The sequence below is a fragment of the Argiope bruennichi genome, chromosome X1 (assembly GCF_947563725.1).
Source record: "Argiope bruennichi chromosome X1, qqArgBrue1.1, whole genome shotgun sequence".
NCBI classification, from domain to species: Eukaryota; Metazoa; Arthropoda; class Arachnida; order Araneae; family Araneidae; genus Argiope; species Argiope bruennichi.
The window spans coordinates 33,640,972-33,665,125 of record NC_079162.1 but is presented as its reverse complement, the minus strand read 5'-3'; the positions used below and the strand labels follow the sequence as shown (position 1 = coordinate 33,665,125).

Sequence of the window (24,154 nt, the reverse complement as noted above, 5' to 3'; positions counted from 1 at the left end):
GAATATCATGGTAATGATACAAATATATTTTCAGTGACTGATCTACAAAATAATTCTTATAAAAATTTAAAAAAATGCTTATTTTAAAAAAAATCTAGTTTTCTACTTTTTTTATGCAGTGTATTCATGTTTTGAACTAGTACGCATTTTATTGATGTTTAATCAAAAATAAGAAATAATCAAAAATATACATGGTTTCTTTGATGAAATCCAAAAATTTCACGAATTCAATACCTGGATGAAATAATTACGCATTCTACTCTCTATCACTGGCTTCATTCTGAAAATCTCTACTCTTTAACAACACAAACAGGTCAGGCTTGAGACAGCATTGCCTAATTTTGATTACATCACTAAATAGTTCAATTTCGACAAAAAGAGAGAAAAAAAATCGTGTTTTGATTATTACAACAATGACGAAACGATGTGCAACACAAAATTGCACTGACATATGATTTTAATATTTAAAAAAATGATGCTTTTAAAATAATCATAGCAAAGGATTTATAAAACTTAAAAGCTGGGGAAAAAATAAAGACTTAAAATAAGTGAAATGATAACACCAGGCTCAAAATAGTTAAAAATATGTTTTAATTACAATGACTTTTTGAAATACAGGAACTTTAAACTGTTTTAACAGTCTTGTACATGATAAAAATTTAAGAGAAATACAAAATGAATGATGAACTAGGAATCATTCCTCCTTCTCAAATTCCACTGATATCACGTCTGGGAAATGGACTTTATGCATATGTTTGGCAAATGCCCTCTTGTCACGAAAAAAGCCATCGCAAAATACGCAATGCATGAGGTTGTCTTTAATCTGAGCAACCACATGATTATCCATATTACAGCGAGGCGTCGAGTCTCGGAAATAGCAAATCTCGCAGTTATTCGGATCGTTTTTTCTTTCTGTAAAAAAAAAAAAAAAAAAAAAAAAAAAAAATGAATTGCATTATTTTATGAATGAAAAGCTATACAACAATGAAAGACATTAATTTAATCCACAATAATATAATTGGAGTTCAATGTTTTTAAAAACCACTTTTAACTAACTTTGCAACCTCCATTGAAAAGGAAGAAAAGCCAAGAAAAACAATAGAGACCACTGAAATTATCTATTAAAAAATCTATCTAAAATAATGAAATATATCCTATCAGAAATGCATTTTATTATTATAAGTTCTGTCATTAAATCTCAAAAAGTGGAAATACGTATACAGGAGGGCTACTAAATACAGCAACAGTAAAAGAGTTAATTTATTTTTTAGCAGTAAAATTTATCTTTCCATTTCTATGACTGGGAACTTTCTATTACTGCACATGATTTTTTGTAGAAAGCAAAGATTTGAAATTGCATTAAAGATAGGAACTGAAAGAATAATGGCCGATTCGACTTTTGCTCATAACATATTATTTACATATAGAAATATATAATAAAGTCTGTAAGTATCGACCTAAGCATGGTCGTACACACTGCATTTGCATTAAAAAAAGTTCACCAAAAGATTTCATGGAAATATAAGAACTAGTTCACCATGTTCTACTAATAAAAGAGCTACAGAGGCAAAGTTAATTATAGAATTATGAATATTATGATAAATAAAAACTTTGACCAGGTACAAAAGTATCAGCTAAAATCAATATGCACAATCTAGTATCAGAAACAACCTACACTTGATACAGAAAAACCAAGTATCAACCCAACCCTTTATAGTTGTTCTGGGATCAGAACTTTGGAATTAATGTACTTGGAGAGATAACAGCAGATGCAGACATTGCAATAACGCTTATAAATCACATTAACATTAGTTCTGAAGATTCAATTATTCAGATATACATCTATTTTCCTAGTTAATTGCTTTTTTTTGCAAAGAAAAATGTGATGTTATTTTTCTCAACAGTGGCATACAAGATAAAAATATTCGCTGAATAGTATAAGACCTCCCAATAACTTTTACTATCTTCCAATACAACGATCAGATGTAATTCCAACTCTTCTTTTTATGGTGTAGGAAAATTAAAAGTAATGAAATGTTAAAATCGCCAAATACTAACAGTTGAGTTGATACATTACTGAATTCTACTACAGAAAAGAATTGTTGACTGTTGGAGAGAAATTTGTGTAACATTTGTATGGACTAAGAAGATATTAAACATTGAATAAGACCAATATTGTAGATTTGTGACTTTGTCAAAGAACAGCATGCTAAGATTTTTCATATGGAAAAGCTAATGCTAATTTTAGAAGTATGCCACAACACTTATTTGGTTTTAAGCAAATTCTGAGAGGGTCAGGCAACAAACTTCTTCCCACTCAATGGAGATGTTAGATTTAAACCTTTCGGGACAGGAGGTCTCTATCCTAGACAGATAAGAAAGGAATCATCCCAAAGGACGTGGGTTTTGTGTCGCTAAACATATCTTTGAAAAGAAGGGGGGGGGGGGGGAATCACACACACGAAAAATAAATAAATAGTTTCGATATTAACGTCAATTTTGCACTTAGATTATTAGTGCATTCATAATATGAGCACATTCTTCTGAAAAACAGCATCCCCCCCAATAATAAACAGAAACCACAACTTTCCATAGTAAAAAGTGAAGTGCAAAAACGGAAAGCTACACAAAATACGGTAAAAATCAAGAAGACTAATTATAGTTACACAGAAATAAAACAAAAAATTCGGAGCGTGACCAGAAATGAAAATGACTTTAACAAGCGGAAAGTTGCACAACCTACCTCTGTTTATTTACATTACTCTTACCCCCTTCCCACACAACGGCTCATGGGTGAAATACCAATGTCAGGCTGAATATGAGCAAACGGAAGGTCAGGATACTAAACCTTTATTTCAAAAGTAATTGTCACATGGGGCCATTTAGTGGCATTTAAAATTTGTTCCAGTTTAAAATGCACAAAACTGGAATTCGCCATTACATGAATTCAATTTCCAGAAACACATGGGTGGTACATCTGGCTGCGAGAGATGTTCGTAGGTCATGAATATATGACAACACATCCATCGCAAAAGGGTTAAACACAATGGTAGTTTCAAAAGGTCAAAGAAAGCAACCACAACATTCAAACCATTTGCTTCAAATTATCTGTTGCATCAATTATCATGTGCAAGCAAAAATGGAGGATATGGTGGCTACTGTGGACGAAAAAAATCCAAATTGTTCTATTATCCAATGTGTCAGAATTGCAGTTGATTGTCATGCCTAAACTCATCAATTTATTGAGGAATGCTTGAATCTACTGAAGAATAAAGCTATACAAAATGTAAATAGAATATGTTGTAGAAACTGATAAACAGAAGACAATAAATTATACAAAGAATAAGCAATAGTATATATATAGAAAGAGGATGTTTTGTGATGTTGAGAAACACTAATCACTGTGTGATGAGCCTTTGAGCAATAGCAGATTATGTATGGTCAAGGCAAGTTCCTAAGTGGTGAATTACAGAATGGCCCTTGGAGAAAAAGAGTAGGGGACACTCTCTGAACCCAAAATGGCAATGCACTAAAAATCATATATATATATTATATTGCTTTATATCATGTTATTTCCTTAGGAAACTGTTTAAATATATAATGCAATAATGTTAATAATGAAAAGTATATTATATCTTGTAGAAAATATACTTCCATTACATCTACTTCAATCATAAATTATATGATCAATTATTCACATTGTACTGTAGTAAACCTCACTGCAGATGATAACTGGGCAGCTGTGTCGCATGCCTAAATTTTCTGCTTCCCCCTTCCCACTATTAACACTGTACATGATAAAAGATTTATACCAGCAGATGAAAGTAAACAAACTTACTTTAATAAGAACAATTCTTTAAAAAAAAAAGAAATACAATGGAGAAATCAAATTTGAAAATAAAAATCAAGACCTACATTTCTACAGACACTCTCTATATATATATATAAAAAAAAACACCTATTCAGTTAACATAAATATGAACAGAATCATTCTTATATGCCATTTAGTAATAAACAAAACAAAGAAAAAATAAACTTGATCTTATCATTAATTATCAAGACAATGGCTGTTACACAAATTGAGGCATTTTGAAGGTTTGAGAGAAAGGAAGCACCAGGAAAGATCTTTTGTGACTTCTCAGAAAATGCTCTTCTAGTAGTGGCTTATTAATCGGGTAAAGTTTAGCTTTATGTTAATTTTTTTTTTCTTTTCGAAACCTTTGTTAAAAGGAAAACATTCTGGCAATCTTCCTGTCTAGGAACATTGCTAGAAAAAATTTAAGAGTTCATTCAACAATCAATATTCCAAAGCAAGAATCCCCGCTCATGATTGCGCTTCTATTTAAATGGATTCCATGACACAATAAGGAATTTTTCATAAGGATGCCGGATTTAGGTTCTTAACAGATTTCACCAAAATTCTTGCATTTTCTAGAATTGTCATTTCTGTCATCAAATCTCTCTTCCTTAGTATTTGACAAATTGTAAAGGCAAACAATAGAACAGATTTGTAAAAGCTGATTTCTAATTGTTGGGTTTGAAGAGGATTTCTAAGCAGTTGTGGTAGCAGTACTACTTCTTATCCCTCCAAACTACACAGAGATTTAAGACTTTCGACTAAATGCATTAAAATACCAAAGCTTTTCCGACTGATGGAATTTTGAATACACATCTAAGTTTCGAACAGGTTTACAAATATCTTCAAAAAATAATGGGCTTATTTTTCAAGGACCCAACGAAAATCAAGTCATTTTCCTGGGGCCAAGAGTACAACAAAATCAAAAATTGCAGGAACTTAGGATTAAAGCAAAAACCAATCCAGTCCTCACTTGATTAATATAATCCTAAATACCTCACTCACAGATAATGCAAAGATTCTAAATGCCACAACACATTGATTTAGATTCTTTGCCAAGTTTAACAGTTTCATTTTGGTCAAAATTCTGACAATCGTCTGCCACACTGACTGAAAAAACAACAGCAACACATTGATCGATTGCTGCAAGGCTTCAATACACTCTCGGAAGACTCCCTAATTTTATGAAAAGAAGTAATTTCGCACTACAAATCGCCAAACTTTTCTTGAAAAACCTCGTCAAGTAGCAAAACATATTCAAATTGCAGAATCGTTAATATTATATGCTTTATATTTTCCTAGAAAAGTGACACTTATTTGGCAAATTAGCATTTATTTCCTTAAAAACTGTACATCGGCATATTTCCTATTGCAACATTTCCTTAAATAAAACCGCAACATCATGAAACCAGTATCAATTTTGAGAAGGCTAACAAAAATATAAAAAGGTTTATACTTTGACTCATAGTGTCCGCTAATCTAGGGGTCAGCTGCCTCAAGTAGAATGCGAATTGAAAAGAATTGTCCTGGAACTGCAGTACAGCTGAAAGGGAAAAAATAAAAAATAAACAACATTCCAAATATAAAAACTATAAATAATTCACATTTCAGATCATTTTAATTGAATCGAAATAATGACACATTTATTAAATTATTGACATTCCAAAGTTTTGCAACTAATTCCCCTTGTTCCCATACTCCAGGTGATCTGTCCTAATTTTTGAGGTGAACTTCTAACTACCAAGATTCGTCTGTATGATTCAGATGGCAATAAGATGTTTTCATGATCTTAGGTTTCTTGAAATTGAGTATAAATTCACTGTTTAAAAATATACATATACACCCTCTGTAGGATTTATTCATTTAAACTATCAAATCAACTAAGCTAATGAATTAGTAAGTACAAATCAAATTAATAAATCAGCTTATATATGCTAATTTATAGAGAAGCAATTTGAACGAGTTGCCCTAAGAAATTGTGTCGAAAAGTTACATAATGATCGAAGATAAACAAATGACTTTAACCCTTATGTTCATTTTGTATAGTATACCATACATACAACTTTATAAAAATATACCACCACTATAAAATAAAAATATATATATAAATATATATATATAAAATAAGCTACCTATATACATTTTTTTTTTTTTTTTTTTTGCTTTTCTTCAAAAAAGCAATCTTGCCACGATAAGGGTTAAGTTTGATATTTATAAAAATATTATATATCACTTTTTTATAAATATATTTATAGTTTTTAAAATTTTTTTCAAATATTAGAGTCTAAAACTAATGTATGAAAACTACTAGGACTATACCTGTCTGAATTTTGTAATAGATTTTTTAAGCTGAACAAGTAATGTTAATATTTAAATACAATTATTAAAGTCTTAAGTGATCAGAAAAAAATACATTCATCTGATTTAGTTGAATGTCTCAAAAAGACTGGTTATTTCCACCTTATTCTTAGCTTCTGCATAGTGAGGGTTTTTCACGATGCAGATACCGTTCCAACTTTGTTCGTGTTTTTTTTTTTTTATTATTATTATTATTACTTTAAGGAAAATATCACAGTAATAAAAAAGTGTTACAATGCAATTATGTATGTTTTTCCTTTAATGGCTGCTAATTTCTAATACATATCAATATTTTTTTCAGAGAAGAGATAATTTTTAATGGAAATATGAAACATTTTGATAAAGGTTTCTCTTAATTACTTTGTCTGTAAGAATATTTTAATAATACAAGGAAACCTATATATTTCAGGATAAGCTGAATCCAGACAATGAAAACCAGAGTGGATCATACCACAATTCTCTCTCAATTGAGCTAGGAATAATTTTTTTTTAAATATAGAAAGCGAAACATTTAGAATGTGTTACTATTCAACATAAAGCAACTAATACATTTTATCTGTTCCGATTCTGAAAAAATCTATCAGATACTCTTCATTCACTGGCAGAAGGATTTTCAGCATCTAGAGGAGTCAACTAGTAAAATGTACCTCTGACATTCAATTATACACACAGTTTCATGCTTATATATTTCATTGAATAATACTTATTTACAGTAGATTACAATTATGAAATCCGAAATAATTTTTAATAATTTCGAAGGATCAATACATTTATGAAAGTATTTACAAAATTTTTTCAAAATATGCACATTTGACACTTATTCCATCCTTGAGCCATTTAGCAACTACCGAGCATATTTTTGAAGAGAATAAAGTTGAAATGCAGTTCTTAAATGACAGTTTGATCTTTAAATAATAAAAATTTCTAATCGTAATTTCTGAATTGTCATCAATGTATTTTTTATACGAGATATTTCTAACAAAAATAACAGATATATATATATTAAAAATGCTACGTTTCTTCGAAAGCAACCTGAATGTGAAAATAAAACTGCAAATAGACAATGAAAGAAAGCAAAGAAAAACAAGTGAAAAGGACAAAGATGAATATTGGATATGAATACAAGGCAAAGAAAAAACAAACGAGCATTAGTTTGCCAAGTTCCAAAATGCAGCAGCTGAAAATTCTGCTAAGATTAAGCTAAGTTCAAAGGAGAAATAAAATAAAAATATTTGTATTTTATTTTTTACCTACGATATAAATCAGTTGTATGCAATGAACAAACTTTGATGCTTTCCAAAGCTATAGGATGCATAGCCACACCCTATATTTCTATTAGTTAATTCATTTTGTCTTTTTTTTTTTCTTTTCATTTTATCCCATCCCCATTTCTCTTTGTAATTTTTACTTTCGTTGAATACCGAATTCTTAGGGTAGGAAAGTAAAATAATAAAATTGACATAACAAGTCTTTCAATTTTCAATAAAGGAAATGTTCAACAGTCAATAAAGGAAATGTTCAACAAAAAAAATTCTTTTTGCTGCAAACAAGAATTAAATGGTTCCCTCTATTAATAATAATGCTTATATATCTCCTCTCCAACATAATCTTTCTTAACATAAAGACTAACTTAACATTATTTTCTCTAACATTATTCTTTGTTTTTAACATTTTTAATGGCATGCTATAATATTTCATGTTTAGTGAGTTTTTTAAACTGAGTTTTTGTGAGAGATGAAGATTCTGGAACATGATGGTCTAAGAACTACAGTAAATTTTGGAAATACAATAATGGAAAACACGTTAAAAAAACAATTATCCGGATTGCATTTAGACATTCTTTGTTTCTAAATAAAGTTTTAAATATTTAAAAAACAAAATGATAGATTATATATGCTGAATGATAATTCTGGTACAACTCTCTAGTGCTGCATTAAAGTATAAGCCATTTCAATTAATTTTAATAATTAGAATGCATATTTTAGACTAAAATAATTTGCATAAAATTAAAATAATTTTCCATGCAATGATCTTCAAAATAGAACCTTATAAATAAATGAGCTTTTAATAATCAAACGTTAAATCATAGCATGTCTACAACAGATAAATGTTTTAGTCAAATTTTGATGTATAAAGTTTCCCATAATTTAATAGATTTTTTTTGCATCAATCATTATTGAAGAAGGCTAATTTAAAAATAAACTTCTATCAGACTGAATAAATTTTACGCATACTTTATAACCCGTAAGACAGCATAAACATAAAAAATTTCTGATAATATATTTTCAAGTAAAATAATAGATACACAATATAAGAAAATACTGAAATAAATAGAGAATACTCAAATATTTTATCAAACAGTCTTTAACATATTAAAAATCCAAGAAATTGTAAAAAACTCAATAATATAGTATTACTCAAAAGTTTTTAGTTCTAACAAGATTAAAAAATGAAGAATCTTATTTATTTGCAAAGTCAGATACCCAATTCGAATAAAAGATTATTACAAACGAATCTCCCAATCATGATTTAATATACACTTTTTTAAAAACCAACCACACTTATCAACCAACATGAGCAGCAACCTTAATGGTAAGAAAGATAATTGGAATTTTATTGTATACAGATTTTAATCAACCTGGTTCCTGAAACAACTCAACATAGTTTGAAGAATCATAAAAGTATTAAAAAGTCAGCAAGAAATTCTCGACTTTAATAGCTATATACACTGATAAACTTTATCTGCATGCATTTGGTTCGTAAAATGAAACAAAAATAAATCCCAATAATAATCTCAAAAAGTGTTATTTTTATAGCAATTACTTTATTATAAGAAGTTAACCTCTTACATCTTTCAAAATAAATTCCTAAAGGACTTGGCAAATAAAGATGTTTTTCTGTATACTAAAAGTTATTTGCATATTCGTAGAAGTTTCCTAACCTTATTCGGATGGATGAGCATTGAAAGAAGTGCACACACAGGACAAGACCAAGCAAACGCCAACCGTTCGCACAGGCAGGAGCGTTTTCTTTAACTACACCTAACCTACTTCTTATGACATAAAAATATACATAATTTATAAAAAGCACCCTTTGCACTGAAGTAAAATAATTCTTAAATGTTTGGTAATAGATATATTTTCAATATTAATATAATAATTTTTAAGAAATAATCAAAATAGCAGATATTTTATACTAGAAAAAAATAAAAATTTTATGATTGTGTACGTTTTTATGATCGACAGCACTTACATTAAAACCCGATTATTGAAGGAAAATATAAAAATATGAGAAATATAAATATTTACAATTAATACTTTAAAATAATTCATGAATAAAAAAAAACCAATAAATTAATTCTCTAGATAATAAATAATTATGTGTATTTGTTATTTCACAGACTCACTAAAGAAATAATTTAAAAACTGCTTATATAGATATTAAATTAAAATTAATAAAATATATCCAATTACAGAAATTTGGAAGGGCGCTGAAATTCACATTGCTAAAGGATCCCTACAAAGCCTAATCCAACTCCCATAGAAGTTGATATAATTTATTCACTAATAAAACTGAACAATACATTTAACCTACAATTACCTCAAATATTGAATGAAATTAAATTTCACCTACTTTTGGAATATTAACATACATGAGGATCATTCTAACTCACTATTTATGTTATTGGGTTTCCTAATAATAAAATTAGTCACCTTTAATAAATGAATATCTTTTCATGTAAAGATATTGCATTCCATAAATAAATTTAAAATAGCAAATTTGAGGTATCGTTATTTTCACAATATATTTCAACACTCGTAAGAAGATCCCTTAACTTATGCTGTTCACATTCATACTGTCATAATAATATAAAATGAACCAGGAAAGCTAAAACATGCATAGGATAAATTTGATCCAAACTCCAGAGTGAAAAACGAAACATATCATTTTTCAGGTACACATTGTTTTAATACCTTGTTTGGGACCATTTATAAAGTTACAGCAATTCTACAACACGTTTTCATAAATGCTTTAGAAAAAATAACATACTGTGTTGTCAAAAAGTCGACATACGCGTACTTCCGTTTTCACAAATTTTCTTTTTAAAAATAATATACTAATAATAAGCAATACTATTTTGCAAATTCACAATTGTTTAAAACCAATAATGGATTATGGGCAGGAGAAAGGTTATATGAAAACCTATTATTGTTCAATTCAAAACGGAATATCGGTTTTAGTTTCCTCAGACAAGTTACTTTTTCAAACATGAGGTCGGCCAATTCTTTCTACATTTTGGGAAATTAACTGAAAGTTAAATCTAGAAATGTGTTAATGAAACGTAATATAATTATCAATCATTAGAAAATATTATCAAACAATTTCCAATGAATACTCACTAATGGTGGAAAAACGGCAAAGCGCTCAAATTTTAAATACAAACTATTCGTTTTCACCGGGTTGCCAACAGGTTACAGTTAATAATGTCTAAGTACATTGACGGTAGAATAGTGAGAACTTTTCAAATTTGATGGATTAAATGTCGCTTGGAGATTTTTAGCAGAAAAGGCAATCATCTGAATTTTTGAATTTTTAGACTTATTTTGAAGTTTTTTGAGATTAATATTCATTGCAGTTTTTTTTTATTTAAAATTATCAACCGGTATATTGCCAAGAAACTTTATAAGTACTGTCGGATTTGAAACTGTTTAACACCTAAAGGATAGAAAATATAAACAAATCTATCATTGAATGCGAGGAAGAAATTTTATGATGATGATTAATTTTTGTTTTTCTACGATTGATAAGGGGACTTAAAGTGTTGGGAATTTGAGTTCGAGAAGAAATACAGTATAATGGTAGATTCTTGAAAGGGCTTAAAATATCTGCGTTGAAAATTGGGTTCCATGATCAGTAATAAGATGCCACGGTACTGCAAATCTTATAATCCAATTGCTATAAAAAGCTTTTGTTATTGTTTCTGCAGAGATGTTTTCCAGCGGAATAGCTTTCATCCAATTCGTGTATCTCTCTATGCATGTTAAACAGTTGGTGTTGTCATTTGATGGTGGTATTGGATCTACAGTATCAATAAGTATTTCCCGAAATCTTCCTGCTGATTTCTGAAATTCACCCAATACTGATTTTGTATGACGGGTTATTTTCGACTTTTGGCAGGGAATACATAACTTCGCCCACTGCTGGACATCTTTCTTAATATTTGGCCATATAAATTTTGAGGAAATTAATTTCGCTGTTGATTTAGTTCCCGGATGGACAATCAATAAAATATCTCCATGCGAAAGTTTTTAAGCATATAAAGTCTAATATGCTGTGTTGAAGTATCACACCATAAATATTTTACAGATGGAAGGGGATACTTTTTAAATGACAAATTTGTAGATTTTCGACATGTTCGAAATTCATTATTTTGTTCTTGTTATTTGGTAATTAGTTCATAATCCATTAAGGTAATTTCCTCACTTCTTGATAAAGTATCTGCTACCACGTTATTTTCTCCTAAAATGTACTTAATTTCTGTTGTGAATTCTGAAATATATTGAACTTGTCTAATTCGACGTGAAGAAGCTATATCAGACATTTGTAAAAATGCGTAGATTAATGGCTTGTTGTCAGCATATACTGAGAATTTTCTTCCTTCTAGAATATGTTTGAAATATTTAATGGATAGATAAATTCTGAGAAGTTCACGATCGTATGTTCTGTAATTTTGTTGCGCGCGGTTAAGCTTCTTGAAAAAAAAATCCAATTGATTTCCAACTACCATTTTCAAGTTGTTGTAAAACCGCACCCACTGCTATATTTGAAATATCTCTGCACAACGAAAGGGGTAATTCTGGATTTAGGTGAGACAGAACAACAACATTTGCCAATTTTTTTTATATTTTCTAACCTGTTCAATGGCTTCCTCATTCCAAGTTATTTTCCGATAATCTTTTTTCATTGCTCCTTTTAAGTATTCATGTAAAGTGGCTTGAGTACTAGCGGTGTTCTTTAAAAAACGACTGTATAAATTAACCGTTCCTATAAAAGTCCCTAGTTGCTGAACAATTTGAGGCAGATTAGTATTGTCAATTGCTTTAGCTTCTTCAGGAAGAGGTTTTGTTCATTCACTTGTAATTAGAAAATCTAAAAATTCCAGTTTTTTAACTCCAAAAACTCCAAAATGTTAAGTCACAATCCATATTTTTGCAATCTGTCAAAAACTAATTTTACGTGTTTTTCGTGTTCTTCTTCCGTAGTTGATGCAATTAAATCATCGTCCAAATAAGGGAACGAAAAATTTCTCATTCATAAATTTTTGAAAGGCGGAAGGAGCGTTACGCAAGCCAAACTTATTACATTAAATTCATACAAGCCGAAGTGTGTTATTATAGAAGTTTTTTTGCTTATAAGCTTCTTTAATAGGAATTTGGAAATATGATTTATGCAAATCAATTTTAGAAAATATTCTATTCTTTAAAATGTGGTTGAAATCTTCTGATCGAGGTACAGGATAACGATCTGGTATGGTTTGAACGTTCAGACGTCTGTAATCCCCACATGTTCGGAAAGAACTATCGGCATATGACTCTGCGTTTTAAAGTGCAGATTGTAAACGCTCGATACATAAAATAAACATTTCTTATTTTAGGATATTACGACCAACGACTGAAAGTGTTTTAAAGAAATTAAAATCAAAACACAGGCTACGTCAAATCCAAGCAACAGCGAGCATCTCACTCGTTATATTTATTTTTTACAACACAATCTTCGTTGCCAGATGCAACAGCAGAAAAATAGTTTCATTTAACACAAAATAATATATAAAATATTTTTACTGCAATTACTTCAAAAACAAACATGAACAATTATAACAAATAAACAAATACAAAACATTAACAATTATTTATAATATTTAGTTACCACAATGACTTGATGAGTTGCGTTACTCACAACCTGTTCCTACAGAACCATCTTTCTTAGGCACCATATGAAAAGGGCTGGATCATTGCGATTTAGACTGCCGAACAATATCATTTTCTAATATGTACTGGAATTTCTATTTTGCTATATATAATCGCTTGGAATCCAGTTGTTTAACTTTGGAATAAGTAGGTTGTCCTTTTGTTGTGATAAAATGCTCAACAACATTTTCAAATTTAGATACTGTTAAATTAGGTTTAGTTAAATTTGGGTATTGTTTTAACAAATTAGCATATTTAGAAGTTTTATCCAAAGTACAAATAACATCAACAACAGATACTGTCGTTACATGGTGTCGAATAGACAGATTATATATTCCATCAATAAGTTGTTCATTATGAATATCTATTAAAAGTTGAAATTTATTCAAAATGTCAGCCTCTGTAATAACTTTATCAACTTTAGCTAATATAAAAAGAAATTTAAATTTTATATTAAGTCCTAAATTGAAGTTCAAAATTTTAATTCCGGTATAGGATTTCCGTTCTATTCGCCGTGTATAGTTTAAAATCATCTACTGCTTTATTTCGATGATTTGCAGGAATAAGACTAACATCGGCTTTTGAAACCATTAAGAACCGCAGTCCTGTGGTTCTGTCTTTTATAAATAAACGAAACTTGCGGCTTTTATTAATATCAGTAACAGTGGTAGCCGCTAACATCTTGAAGTTTCCCGACGAGTAAAATTCCTCAGGTGGACAACGATCACCAAATTTAAAATGATAAAAGCAATATTTACCTTTCTCATTAAATCGCTTAAATGAACGACTGCGATTTCGAAATATATTCCGGTAATGATTTCTAAATTTCGATCTAGAAGTGTCATTTATTTGCAATGAATCATTTTCTTTGTTCTAATGCAGATATTCTTGCAAATAAAGCATCGGTATAACTAATATTTGGCGAAACAGCACAAATTTCTGTTTCAGATTTCATCTCAAGAATTTTATCAGCCATCGTAGCCAGTTTGTCTAAACTTTCTTCACTTAAAAGAAGAATGTTTGGAATAAAATCAGGTATTTTATGGAGCCATAAAGATTTTAAAGCTTTTTCTGAAAAATCGTTCGCTCCTAAATTTTTCATCTTCTGCAAAAGCTGATTTGGCTTGTAATCTCAAATGTCTATTTCAGTAACTATGCGCTGAATTCTCTTGTTCTCCTTTCATTGAACATACTTAAAAGTCTTTCCTTCTCCAGGGCATATTTATTAAGCTTAGTATCCTTCTTAGTAAGAAAACGTTTGGCTAGCATTGTACAGAATGCAAAAGTGTGGACATAGCCAAATAAACAGAAAATAGTTGCCGCCTCTGTGAGGCAGGAATCCTACATGATAAGGGTAAAATTTTATTACCGAGTTGAAAAGGATTATTCTTTGTTGAAATCTTTCAAATATTTTCCACGGAACAGGAATAAGGGAAGTTGGAAGGTAAGATTGGGCATTAGCATTATATTTCCCAGATTTCGGAATAGGAATGATTTTTACCGTTTTCTATTCTGCGGAAATATTTCTTATACTACAAATTTCTTTATATATTTTTTAAAAAGTTGTACCTATCGAGTTGTACTTTAATGAATTTTGTACTGATTCCTTTAGCTTTTAGGGTAGGAGGAGGAGAGTATTAAGAATCTTATGGATAGAGTTTTGGAGTTCTTCAAAAATATAAGGTCGATTATATTCGTTGTGTAGTCACTAGAGATCATAAGAGAGGACTTCGTCGATATTTTATAAGAAATGGAGGTCTGAGAAAAGGTTAGTTTGTTGATGGGGGATGGAGACAGAGGATGCTGCAAAACGTATACTGTTGGCGCTATGAAAGGGAAGATGGTTTCTATTATATATAGTCTTTAAGATTTTTTTGGTTTTTCCTGAAAAACCTGTGAATTCGCAAATTCTATTCCAATTATTAAATAGCATTTATGAAACGAGATTCCGTCATTGTTTCTCGAACTGAGAAAATTTTGAATTGAAAGATGATTGCTGTCGAAAGGATCGGAATGGATCTACTACTAATATAAAGCATATAAAGCAACTACTGATGAAGACATATAAAGCAGGGGTACAACATTAACATAACGTGCACATACATCACATAAACACACACACACACACACACACACACACACACACACAGAGCAACAGGACACACATCTTTTCTCGCACGGTAAAACGAAAGTACTCTGGCGGGAAAAAGTTGTTGCGAGATCAAGAGAAAAAGTTGTTGCCAGATCAAGATTTAAGCTCTTGCGCTGGCTCTGCAACATCCCGCTTCCCGTTGGACACTGGTTAAACATCCTGAATTGGAAGGGGAATTATGCAGTTCATGCCTCGCAGGAATAGTCCGTTGGAGGTTTGGACCTGAACTACTCGAACAAGTCCATTGGGTCCAGGTATTGTCTTCTTTATTCGCGCCAATTTCCACTGTAATGGCTTGTGGTCGTCCTTAAATATGACTAGGTCACCTTCTTTCAAGTTGGGCTGTGAATTCTTCCATTTCTGCTTCTGCTGTAGTTGTTGCAGATACTTCCGACTCCAGCGGTCTTAAAACTTGGATTTAAGGTCCTGGAGATGACTCCACCTGGAAGATAAACTGACAGCAGTATTTTGTTTAATAAAAGATAGTAATGATGACCCAACCAAAAAATGACCCGGTGTTAGAGGTTGTAGATCGGTTGGATCGACGGACAAGGGACTGAGGGGTCTGCAATTCAATATCGCTTCAATTTCGAAAACCAATGTGCTAAGTTCCGCAAAGTTCAGAATTTTGGTCTTGGTGACTTTCACTAAGATTTTTTCATACATTTTTTTTATTTGCCTCCCAGAGACCACCAAAGTTCGGTGCAGCTGGGGGTAGAAATTCCAGTTGAAGCCTTCCTCGGCACTGAACCTTTGAATCGAATTGGATTTGCATAATTTAAATAGGGGGTTCAGAAGAGCATATGCTCCTTTAAAATTAGTTGCATTGTCGCTCTAAATTACTGAAGGTCTCGATCGCCTTGCGATGAATCTTTTAAAGCATGCCAAGAAGGTTTCAGTTGTTAAATCAGATATTACTTCCAGATGAGTAGCCTTAGTGCTAAAACATATAAATATGGCGATGTAAGATTTGATTGTTACTCTAGATCTTTTCAAATTAGGTATTGCTATGATTGGACCTGCAAAATCAATTCCCACCTTGTAAAAAGGTCTGGATGGAATGATCTGATCTCTTGGTAAATCGCCCATCATCAGTTGAATAGTTTTATTTTTTTACTCTAAAACAGGTTAAGCATCTTTTGATTACACTTTTAACTTTAACTTGACCAGCTGGTATCCAGTATTGCTGTCTAATTAAATACAGAGTAGTTTGAATACCTGAGTGGAGTGCTTTTATATGAAAGTATTCTATAAGTATATCTGTGAAATGGTGTTTCTTTGCTAAAAGTAGAGGAAATTTTTGTGAATCTGGAAGATCAAAAAATTTTAATCTTCCGCCTACTCTTAAAAGCTTATTATTATCTAAGAATACATTTAAATTCAGAAGGGAATTATTCTTTGGAAGAACTTTATTCTTTTTTAGACAATTTATTTTAAATTCAAACTCTCTCGTTTGTATAATTTTTATTAAAGATTTTGTAGCATTTTGTAATTCTGTTACATTTAAATGATCTCTCTTTCTGTTTTGCAGAGCTTATTTACAATTATGTAAGAATCTTAAACACCATGCAGTTACTTTAATTAATTTGCTGAAAGAAGAATATCTTTTAATCAAATCAGCATTTAATGAATTTACTTTTACTATTGTCGAACTTATTAGAACATTCTTTTTCAATTCTAAGTTGTCTGTGTCTTCTTTGACATTTGTCTCATTGTTTGTTTTACTTAATTTAGGCCATTTACATTCATTTTTTAACAATCAATTTGGCCCATGCTATCAGAAGTTAGAGTTTCTCAGTTCATGTACCGTTAACCCTCTTGATATTAGATAGACCGGATTATCAGTTCCATGAGTGTGATTGGCTAGATTTTGGATTTCTTTAATTCTGTTTTTTATGAACACTTTAAATCTTTCAGGGTCACCCTTCAGCCAATAGTAAACAATTGAAGAGTCAGTCCAGAAGAATCGTGTAACAGGAAAGTTAATGCACTTGACTATTTTACAGCCTAGCCTTGCTGCTAAAAGAACACCCATTAGTTCTAATCTTGGGATCGAAAGCGTCTTTAGAGGGTCTACTCTACTGTTTGAAGCGACCAAATTTGATTTGATTTCCCCGTTTTTCAATGTACACTACAGTTCCATATGCCCTCTTAGAGGCGTCAGAAAAACAATGTAGTTGAGCTTCAACTATTTCATTAACCCTCCAGGCGGCGGCTTTCAGATTGCTATCCTTACCGAAAGCGGCAAGCCGGAATAACAGGTTCAACCTTAAAAATGTCGCGGTTTGGTCAAAAGGATTGCTTTCCCCTTTTGCGGTCAGTTCAGCGCTGCAGGTGGGAAGTGATTAGCAAATTTCATGCTGTGAGTAGCAGGTGTTTCTTAGAGCACCTGCTACTCACTTCTTCTCACTTCTTAGAGCACCTGCTACTCAATTCTTAGTCTATCGATTTCTAAGAGCATTTTTCTTTCACTGCTTAGGAAGAGATTGACAATAACATCGATTGAAAATGCGAAAATGTGATTGGTTTTTTTAGAGGTTTTTCGATTATTTTATAAAACAATACATAAAATTTATGTTAGGAATAAGTTATTATCATGTTTATTTTGATACTAGTCTGGTTTTTATAAAATGAAAGTCCTCGTCTAATATTTTTTTCATTGCAATATGTTTCGCAAATTATTTTATTCCGTAGTACTGTGAAATTATTTCTCGACATTACCTGCAAGTGATTTAATTTTTTAAAAAAACCCTTTCAGCGCATTGCCAATTTATTTTAATATTTTAAAATGCGTGTTTAAAACATTAATTGTGATAAGTAACACTACGTTATAACTTTGTTTCTTCAGTATTCAAAAAAAATAATTGTGTAATTAGGGAATTTCATGCAATGTTTCACTTTCAAATATATCGATTTTCAGTATTTATCTGCATGATTAAAATTTTATAATTAAATATACTGTACAATATTTAATTGGCCAGTTATTCAGTAATGCTGAAATAACTGGCCGATGCGCCTTATGACTGTAACAAATAAAAATAATTGTCAAAATATTTCTTTGTAATATTCATGATACAAATTTGGCCTGGAAAAATGACTCAAATAATACAGATTATTTAGACTCATAATTAACCATTTGCAACTGGAATTTTTTGAATACCTGCAAATCAAGTTCCTACAGAATATTAAGTACTGCTTTAAAATAAATTACAATTTTTGAAAAATCTCAGTTTTAAGTTTTTCGGGTTAGAATCAAAGCTCTTACTATTTTGCAATCGGATAACGACAAACCGTGGGGTAAACGAATCATTAAAAAGAAAAATCTGAATTTAAAAGCTTTGCAAATACAGTTGCATTGATCTTTTTTACTTATTACTTTTACATTATTTATTGCTTTTGGTGATCAGCACATGTGTTACGTCGAGGTTACTAGCCAATATAAAATTTTTAATTAAATGTTTTCTTCAGCAAAACATCTTGAAATTTCAAATTTTGATAGTCATATAATTCATACTATTGCAGACTCATTGTACCATTCTGTATTGCAGATTTTTTTAATTTTCTGTCAGCTCCTTGACAGTAATTCCTTAATTTAAAACGGGAGTGAATAAACTTCAATTAATGCAAAACCTTTTTTGTTGAAACCAATCAGGCTTATTAAATTTCTAAATACAGGGAATAGAATCATTCAGCAATAAAGTTTTATGTATATACTGAATATTTCTTTTTAATTTTTGAAATGACTTTGAATGATCTCTTATTCAATAAAAATTTCCAAAAATTCCTTCTTATTCTGTAATAATTTTGAAAGTTATGATGGAATACACTTCAAAATCTCATTTTATTTTTAATTCATAATTTTTAAAAATTTTCAGAAAAAAAACAAAAAACAAAAAAACATTTTACACATTTTCATTTACTAAGATGCATATTCCACTAAGATATATATAGAAGATCTAATAGACGCCACGCACAAACATTCGTCTAAGTTAATAATAAAGATGGACAAGTGTGTGTGTCATTACTTGTCTGGTTGTATTGGTACTTTTCAGACCAGACAATTTGAAATAGAATTACCAAAATCTGCATCTACATACATTGGACAGTGCGAATCATTTCTTTAAAATTTTAATTAACCCTTTCAAGGGACAAGGGAAGTATGCTCATCACCAAATTCAACAATTTTTGAATAAAGTTATGTAAGTTGGCATAAATTCTTACGAATTTTTCAGTAAGATTTCAATTGTAGGTTAGAGGTTTCAATTGTTTATCTCAAATAAAATGAAGTGTCTTGATTTATTTCTTAGTTATTAATTGGAAAAATTAATTAATAAATCAGATTAAACTGATCTAATAAGTTGAATGAATTACTTTTCCTAGGCCAATCTTAATTTTAAAAACATGTTACTCCAACATGACTAGGAAAAAAAGGCCCTTTAAAGGGTTAATAAAAATTATTAAAATTTTAAAGTTCATTCGAAAATATCACAGTAGAAAAATAATGTGTACATTAATTGTGAATTCAAATTTTTTCCCCCACTTTTAATTAAATTAAAAATATTTTAGCATATTTTAAAAATATTTTTTTATTTTTGAATTGAAACTAAACGTTTTCATTGTTATCCTTATATTTCATTCCGGCTTTTTACCCATTGATGATGATTTAGTTAAAAGGTTAAAAAGATCTAAGCTAAAAGCAAAGGGGTAAAAATTTATTTACTGAAATACAAATAAACCATGTGGCTAAAGAGAATGCTCCATAATTAGCATCTCAATAAATAAGACACTAAAAGTTCAAGATCTTAATTTTACCTCAAAGAATGATTTTTCTTGGTGATACATTCAAATGTATAAATGACACATTGTATAAATTATATTAGAATAATTTCGTATTTTATCGCTGATAAATGGTAAAATTTTAAATAATTTTTAATTAACAGAAGTTTTAATTAAAATTTTCAAAATTTCCTCTCGAGGTGAACGTTAACAGTTTTCTAATTATTTAATGGCGAAGTGCGTTCGCTCTAAGTCAAACAGTTTGATCTGGAGATCGCCAATACGAACATTCATATTCATTATAATTAGAGATATTCGCTACTTTAATAGAAATATTCGCAAGCGACCTTCATGTCTGACACCCTTGTTCAAACTAGTTCTGTTTTTAAAAAATGAAAATGTGAGGCTAAAGGTTATTAAGAATAAAGAATTTCAAATTACATGGAAGTGGGAGTTTCCGAATTTTTTTTACTCTCGTGATCAAAAATAAAATAAAACAAAGATCATATCCCGTCTTGTTTGTTAAAAATCACATCCAGTGAACTCGAACTGACCAAACAGGAGAAGAAAATAGTCTAAATGCCAGTTGTACGCATTAAAAATTTTTTAAATACTAACATATGAGATAAAATTAGATCAAGGAGTTAAAATAATGGCAACAATTTTAAAATTATTTATTCTCACATTTAACTCACACATTCACTCACTTTCAAGTGGATTAAAATTCGCGGATTAAATTACTCAGCATTAAGAGTAAAAATGTCAATATAAACCACTTTCATATAAACAGAATCGTGCGATGTATATATAAGATTGTACAGTGAAATAAGATTAATATTTCGATACAAAAAATAGAACCTTTAAAAACTGCGCTTATATTAACTTTGAAAATATTATTAAAAACCAGAGGAAAAATATAAAAACAATGAAACTTATATCTCTACAATGCTTACATTTTTGTTCGAATTCGTCAAAGAGTGTGAAATTCTATAAGGTTTAAGGAATGAAACAAATATTCAATTTTCATTTAAAGTTTATTACGTTATAAAAATAAGGATTTAATGTAATGAATACTAATCTTTCCGAAAAATCGCATTTTAATATATTGGTTCTATATATCTCCCCGTTTTGAAATACACTTATTAATGAACACTAAAAAAAATAATTCATTAAAAGTTAAAAAGTTTCGTTCGTCAAGTAAATTTTGTAAATAAGTTTAGTGTCTTATTTCCAAAAATAAGTTGCATAAGCAATGTCAATTCTAAAATCCTTAAATGAAAGCACGCTATAAAAAAGAAACTTGTCAAATTTTAATTATATATTTTTTATTTATTTTTTACATTAACTATTTTCTTATGCTAGAAAGCTTTAAAATCTTATGTTTCAAATTATTAATAATAATACGTTTATGTATGTATTCATTCCAGGTATATATTTTCATACTTTCAATTTTATTCTCGTTATTTAAATTTCATTTTGGATACGTATCAAAATCTCAAAAGTAACGCCTCAGAACGTAAGTGAGATTTTAAAAGGCTTAAAAGGGCGCGAGCAGAAAGACATCAATCATATCGTCCACTGATAACGATTCACTTTTCCTTATCTCACATTCCCTTCTCATTATCTCACAGCTTGAGATTGGGGGTAGGGAAAAACCGGAACCCGTAAAAATACGGGCAGTGACAGTTTTAAGAGAGTTTTTGTTTCCGTCTATAGACGGGTACGCCGTTTTGAAGGGAGAAAAGATTCCGTCTTTTTCCGGGGTTGCAGCTTGGAGGGTTAATTTTTGCTTCGGCGAAAAAATATCTAGGTATTTTAATGAGATGCAAATTTTTTATTTCTTCGCACCATTCGTTTATTTCAGTAGTCAGTGTTTTCGGGAGAGGGTTATCCCAGTCTAATCCCAAGCACCTAATGTCTTGTATTAGACATTTTATGTTGTTGGTAAAAGGTCCTAAAAACCCCACTGGATCAAAAATGCGCCCAGCTACTTGAAGGACATATCTTTTGGAATTTACTGTTTTAGACAGGAATTTCTCTAAACTTCGAGTACCAAACTGGAATACATCTAAATCGGAATCCCAGGCTAATCCTAGCACTTTACAAGGAGTTAAAGCAGAATTATCATTAATTGAATATTTTTCTTCATCTATTTCTAAACCCGCCTCTCTCCATTTATCACGAAGCTCAACTGAGTTAGTTTTCCATTTCCTTAATTCCATGCTCGCTTCTTTAAAGAGGTTGAAACATTCTAGGCTTGTTTTAAAAGCTGAATCAAAGTCTCTTTGGCTACAGATTAAATCGTCGACATACAAGGATTTTTCTAGCATTTGACAGATATTAGAAAATTGCTTTACATACCTCTTTAGATGGTGTTGGATTGTAGCTGCAAGGAGGAAGGACTTGATTTGACACCGAAGAGAACTCGAGTCATCTTGAAAATTTCCTTTTCTTCCTTTTCCGGATCTTCCGTTCAGAAGAAGCTAGTAATTCTGATCTTCTTCGGCAATCTGTATTTTCAGAAAGGCCTTCTTTATGTCGGCAGTTATGGCAACAGCCTGTTCTCTAAAACCTATTAAAATCTCAAAAAGGTCTGGAATGAGATTGATACCAGTATGTAAACAATCATTTAACGACAACCGTCCTTTCGCATGAGAACTCGCGTCAAATACCACTCTCAAACGAGTGGTAGTTTTTTCTTCCCTTATTACCGCTCTGTGTGGCAAATAAAATGAAGGTTTTTCTTCTTCACATGTTATAACTTTCTTAATGATACCTTCTTTTAAATGATCTTCAATAACAGCTTTATAATCTAAAAATAATGAATTATCTTTAATAAATTTTGATTTTAAATGCGAAAACCTCTTTTAGCCACTTCAAAGTTATTAGCTAAATATTCTTTCATATTTGTTTTCCAAGGAAATTTTACAGTATATCTTTTATTTTGATAAACAATATTTTCTTCAAATTGTTTCATAATTTCTTTATCTATAGTATGTTTTTCTAAATCATCCTTTTCAACTCCTTCTACCCCTAAATTCTCAAGATCCCAACATTGTTTAAGTTGGTCCGAAACATCCTTTTCATCTACTACAATCTTCATTGTTATTAAATCATTTGATAAACCTATGTGACCTTGCAAGCATCATCCAAAAATTGTTTCAGTCGCTACCAATTTGTTGTTTAATCTTTTTATTCTGCCGGAAACGATTTCATAATAATAATCTACTCCAATTAATATTGAAATATTCTTGCCTCTATTATCAATATTTTCAGCCAGCTGTAAACTCTTCAATTTATTTTACATTTTAGTAATATTGTTGTTAGGTACAGGAAGAGTGTTGGCTGAAATGTTTTCCGTAACCAAAGCGTCTACTTCAATACGTAAAGAGGGATCCTCACGGTTTTTTAATTCCACTCTCACTATATTGTAAGAATGTTCTTTTGCTTGTTTAGCACCAAAAGTGTATACTGATAAAGATTCTTTTCTTATTACTTTTAACTTTAATTTTTCAGAAACTTCGCGTGTTATAAATATTCTCATACTTCCATTATCTAACATTAGTCGTACTGTTTCAAATTCGTTTGTTTCATCATTGCGTACGAAGGCTGCACATGTTTGAAGAAATATATTACCACGAGAAAAGCTTGTTTTATTTTTATCGTAATGTGAAATTGCGGTAATTACGATCTTATTATCTTTATTTAAATCGGGCGTGTTAGATTCTGCTTGAGAGCAAATAGATTTATTATACTTCTTCCCGCATATCTCACATCTCAAATATTTTCTCTGGCGGCATTCATTAACTCGATGTTTTGACTTCAAGCATAAAAATCATCTGCCATCTTGTTTTAAAACACCGAGTTTCGTTTCTAAGTCGGTTTGGGAACATAACTCATACCGATGCTCGCCTTTACAATGTAAACAATTTTCGTTTAATGCTGACGCGGAAAAGCATTGAAGATCTTGCGGTTTTGCGCTTGACTTTGGACTTCGCAATTTATCTTGCGAGATAGCCGTGTTTTGACTAAAGTTGTTGAAAG

The 24,154-nt window shown here is 30.5% G+C and overlaps 1 protein-coding gene across 1 annotated transcript; it reads right to left on the bottom strand.

The window, feature by feature from the left end:
• Window positions 1-574: 574 nt before the first annotated feature.
• LOC129959188 (uncharacterized) lies at window positions 575-22,332 on the bottom strand. The gene is made up of 4 exons (XM_056072011.1): window positions 22,129-22,332; window positions 10,189-10,222; window positions 5,313-5,399; window positions 575-912 (listed from the first exon to the last, which is right to left on the bottom strand). Exons 1-4 carry the CDS (start codon window positions 22,330-22,332, stop codon window positions 695-697), a joined length of 543 nt encoding a protein of 180 aa, XP_055927986.1. The 3' UTR covers window positions 575-694.
• Window positions 22,333-24,154: the final 1,822 nt, after the last annotated feature.

Coding starts and splice junctions, on each gene's coding strand:
- LOC129959188 (XM_056072011.1), bottom strand. CDS start 22,332: ATGGAATTAAGGAAATGGAAAACTAACTCAGTTGAGCTTCGTGATAAA. Junction 10,223..22,128: donor AGAAATTCCTGTCTAAAACA/GTAAATTCCAAA, acceptor AACGTGTTGTAG/AATTGCTGTAACTTTATAAA. Junction 913..5,312: donor AGCGGACACTATGAGTCAAA/GTATAAACCTTT, acceptor TTTTTTTTACAG/AAAGAAAAAACGATCCGAAT.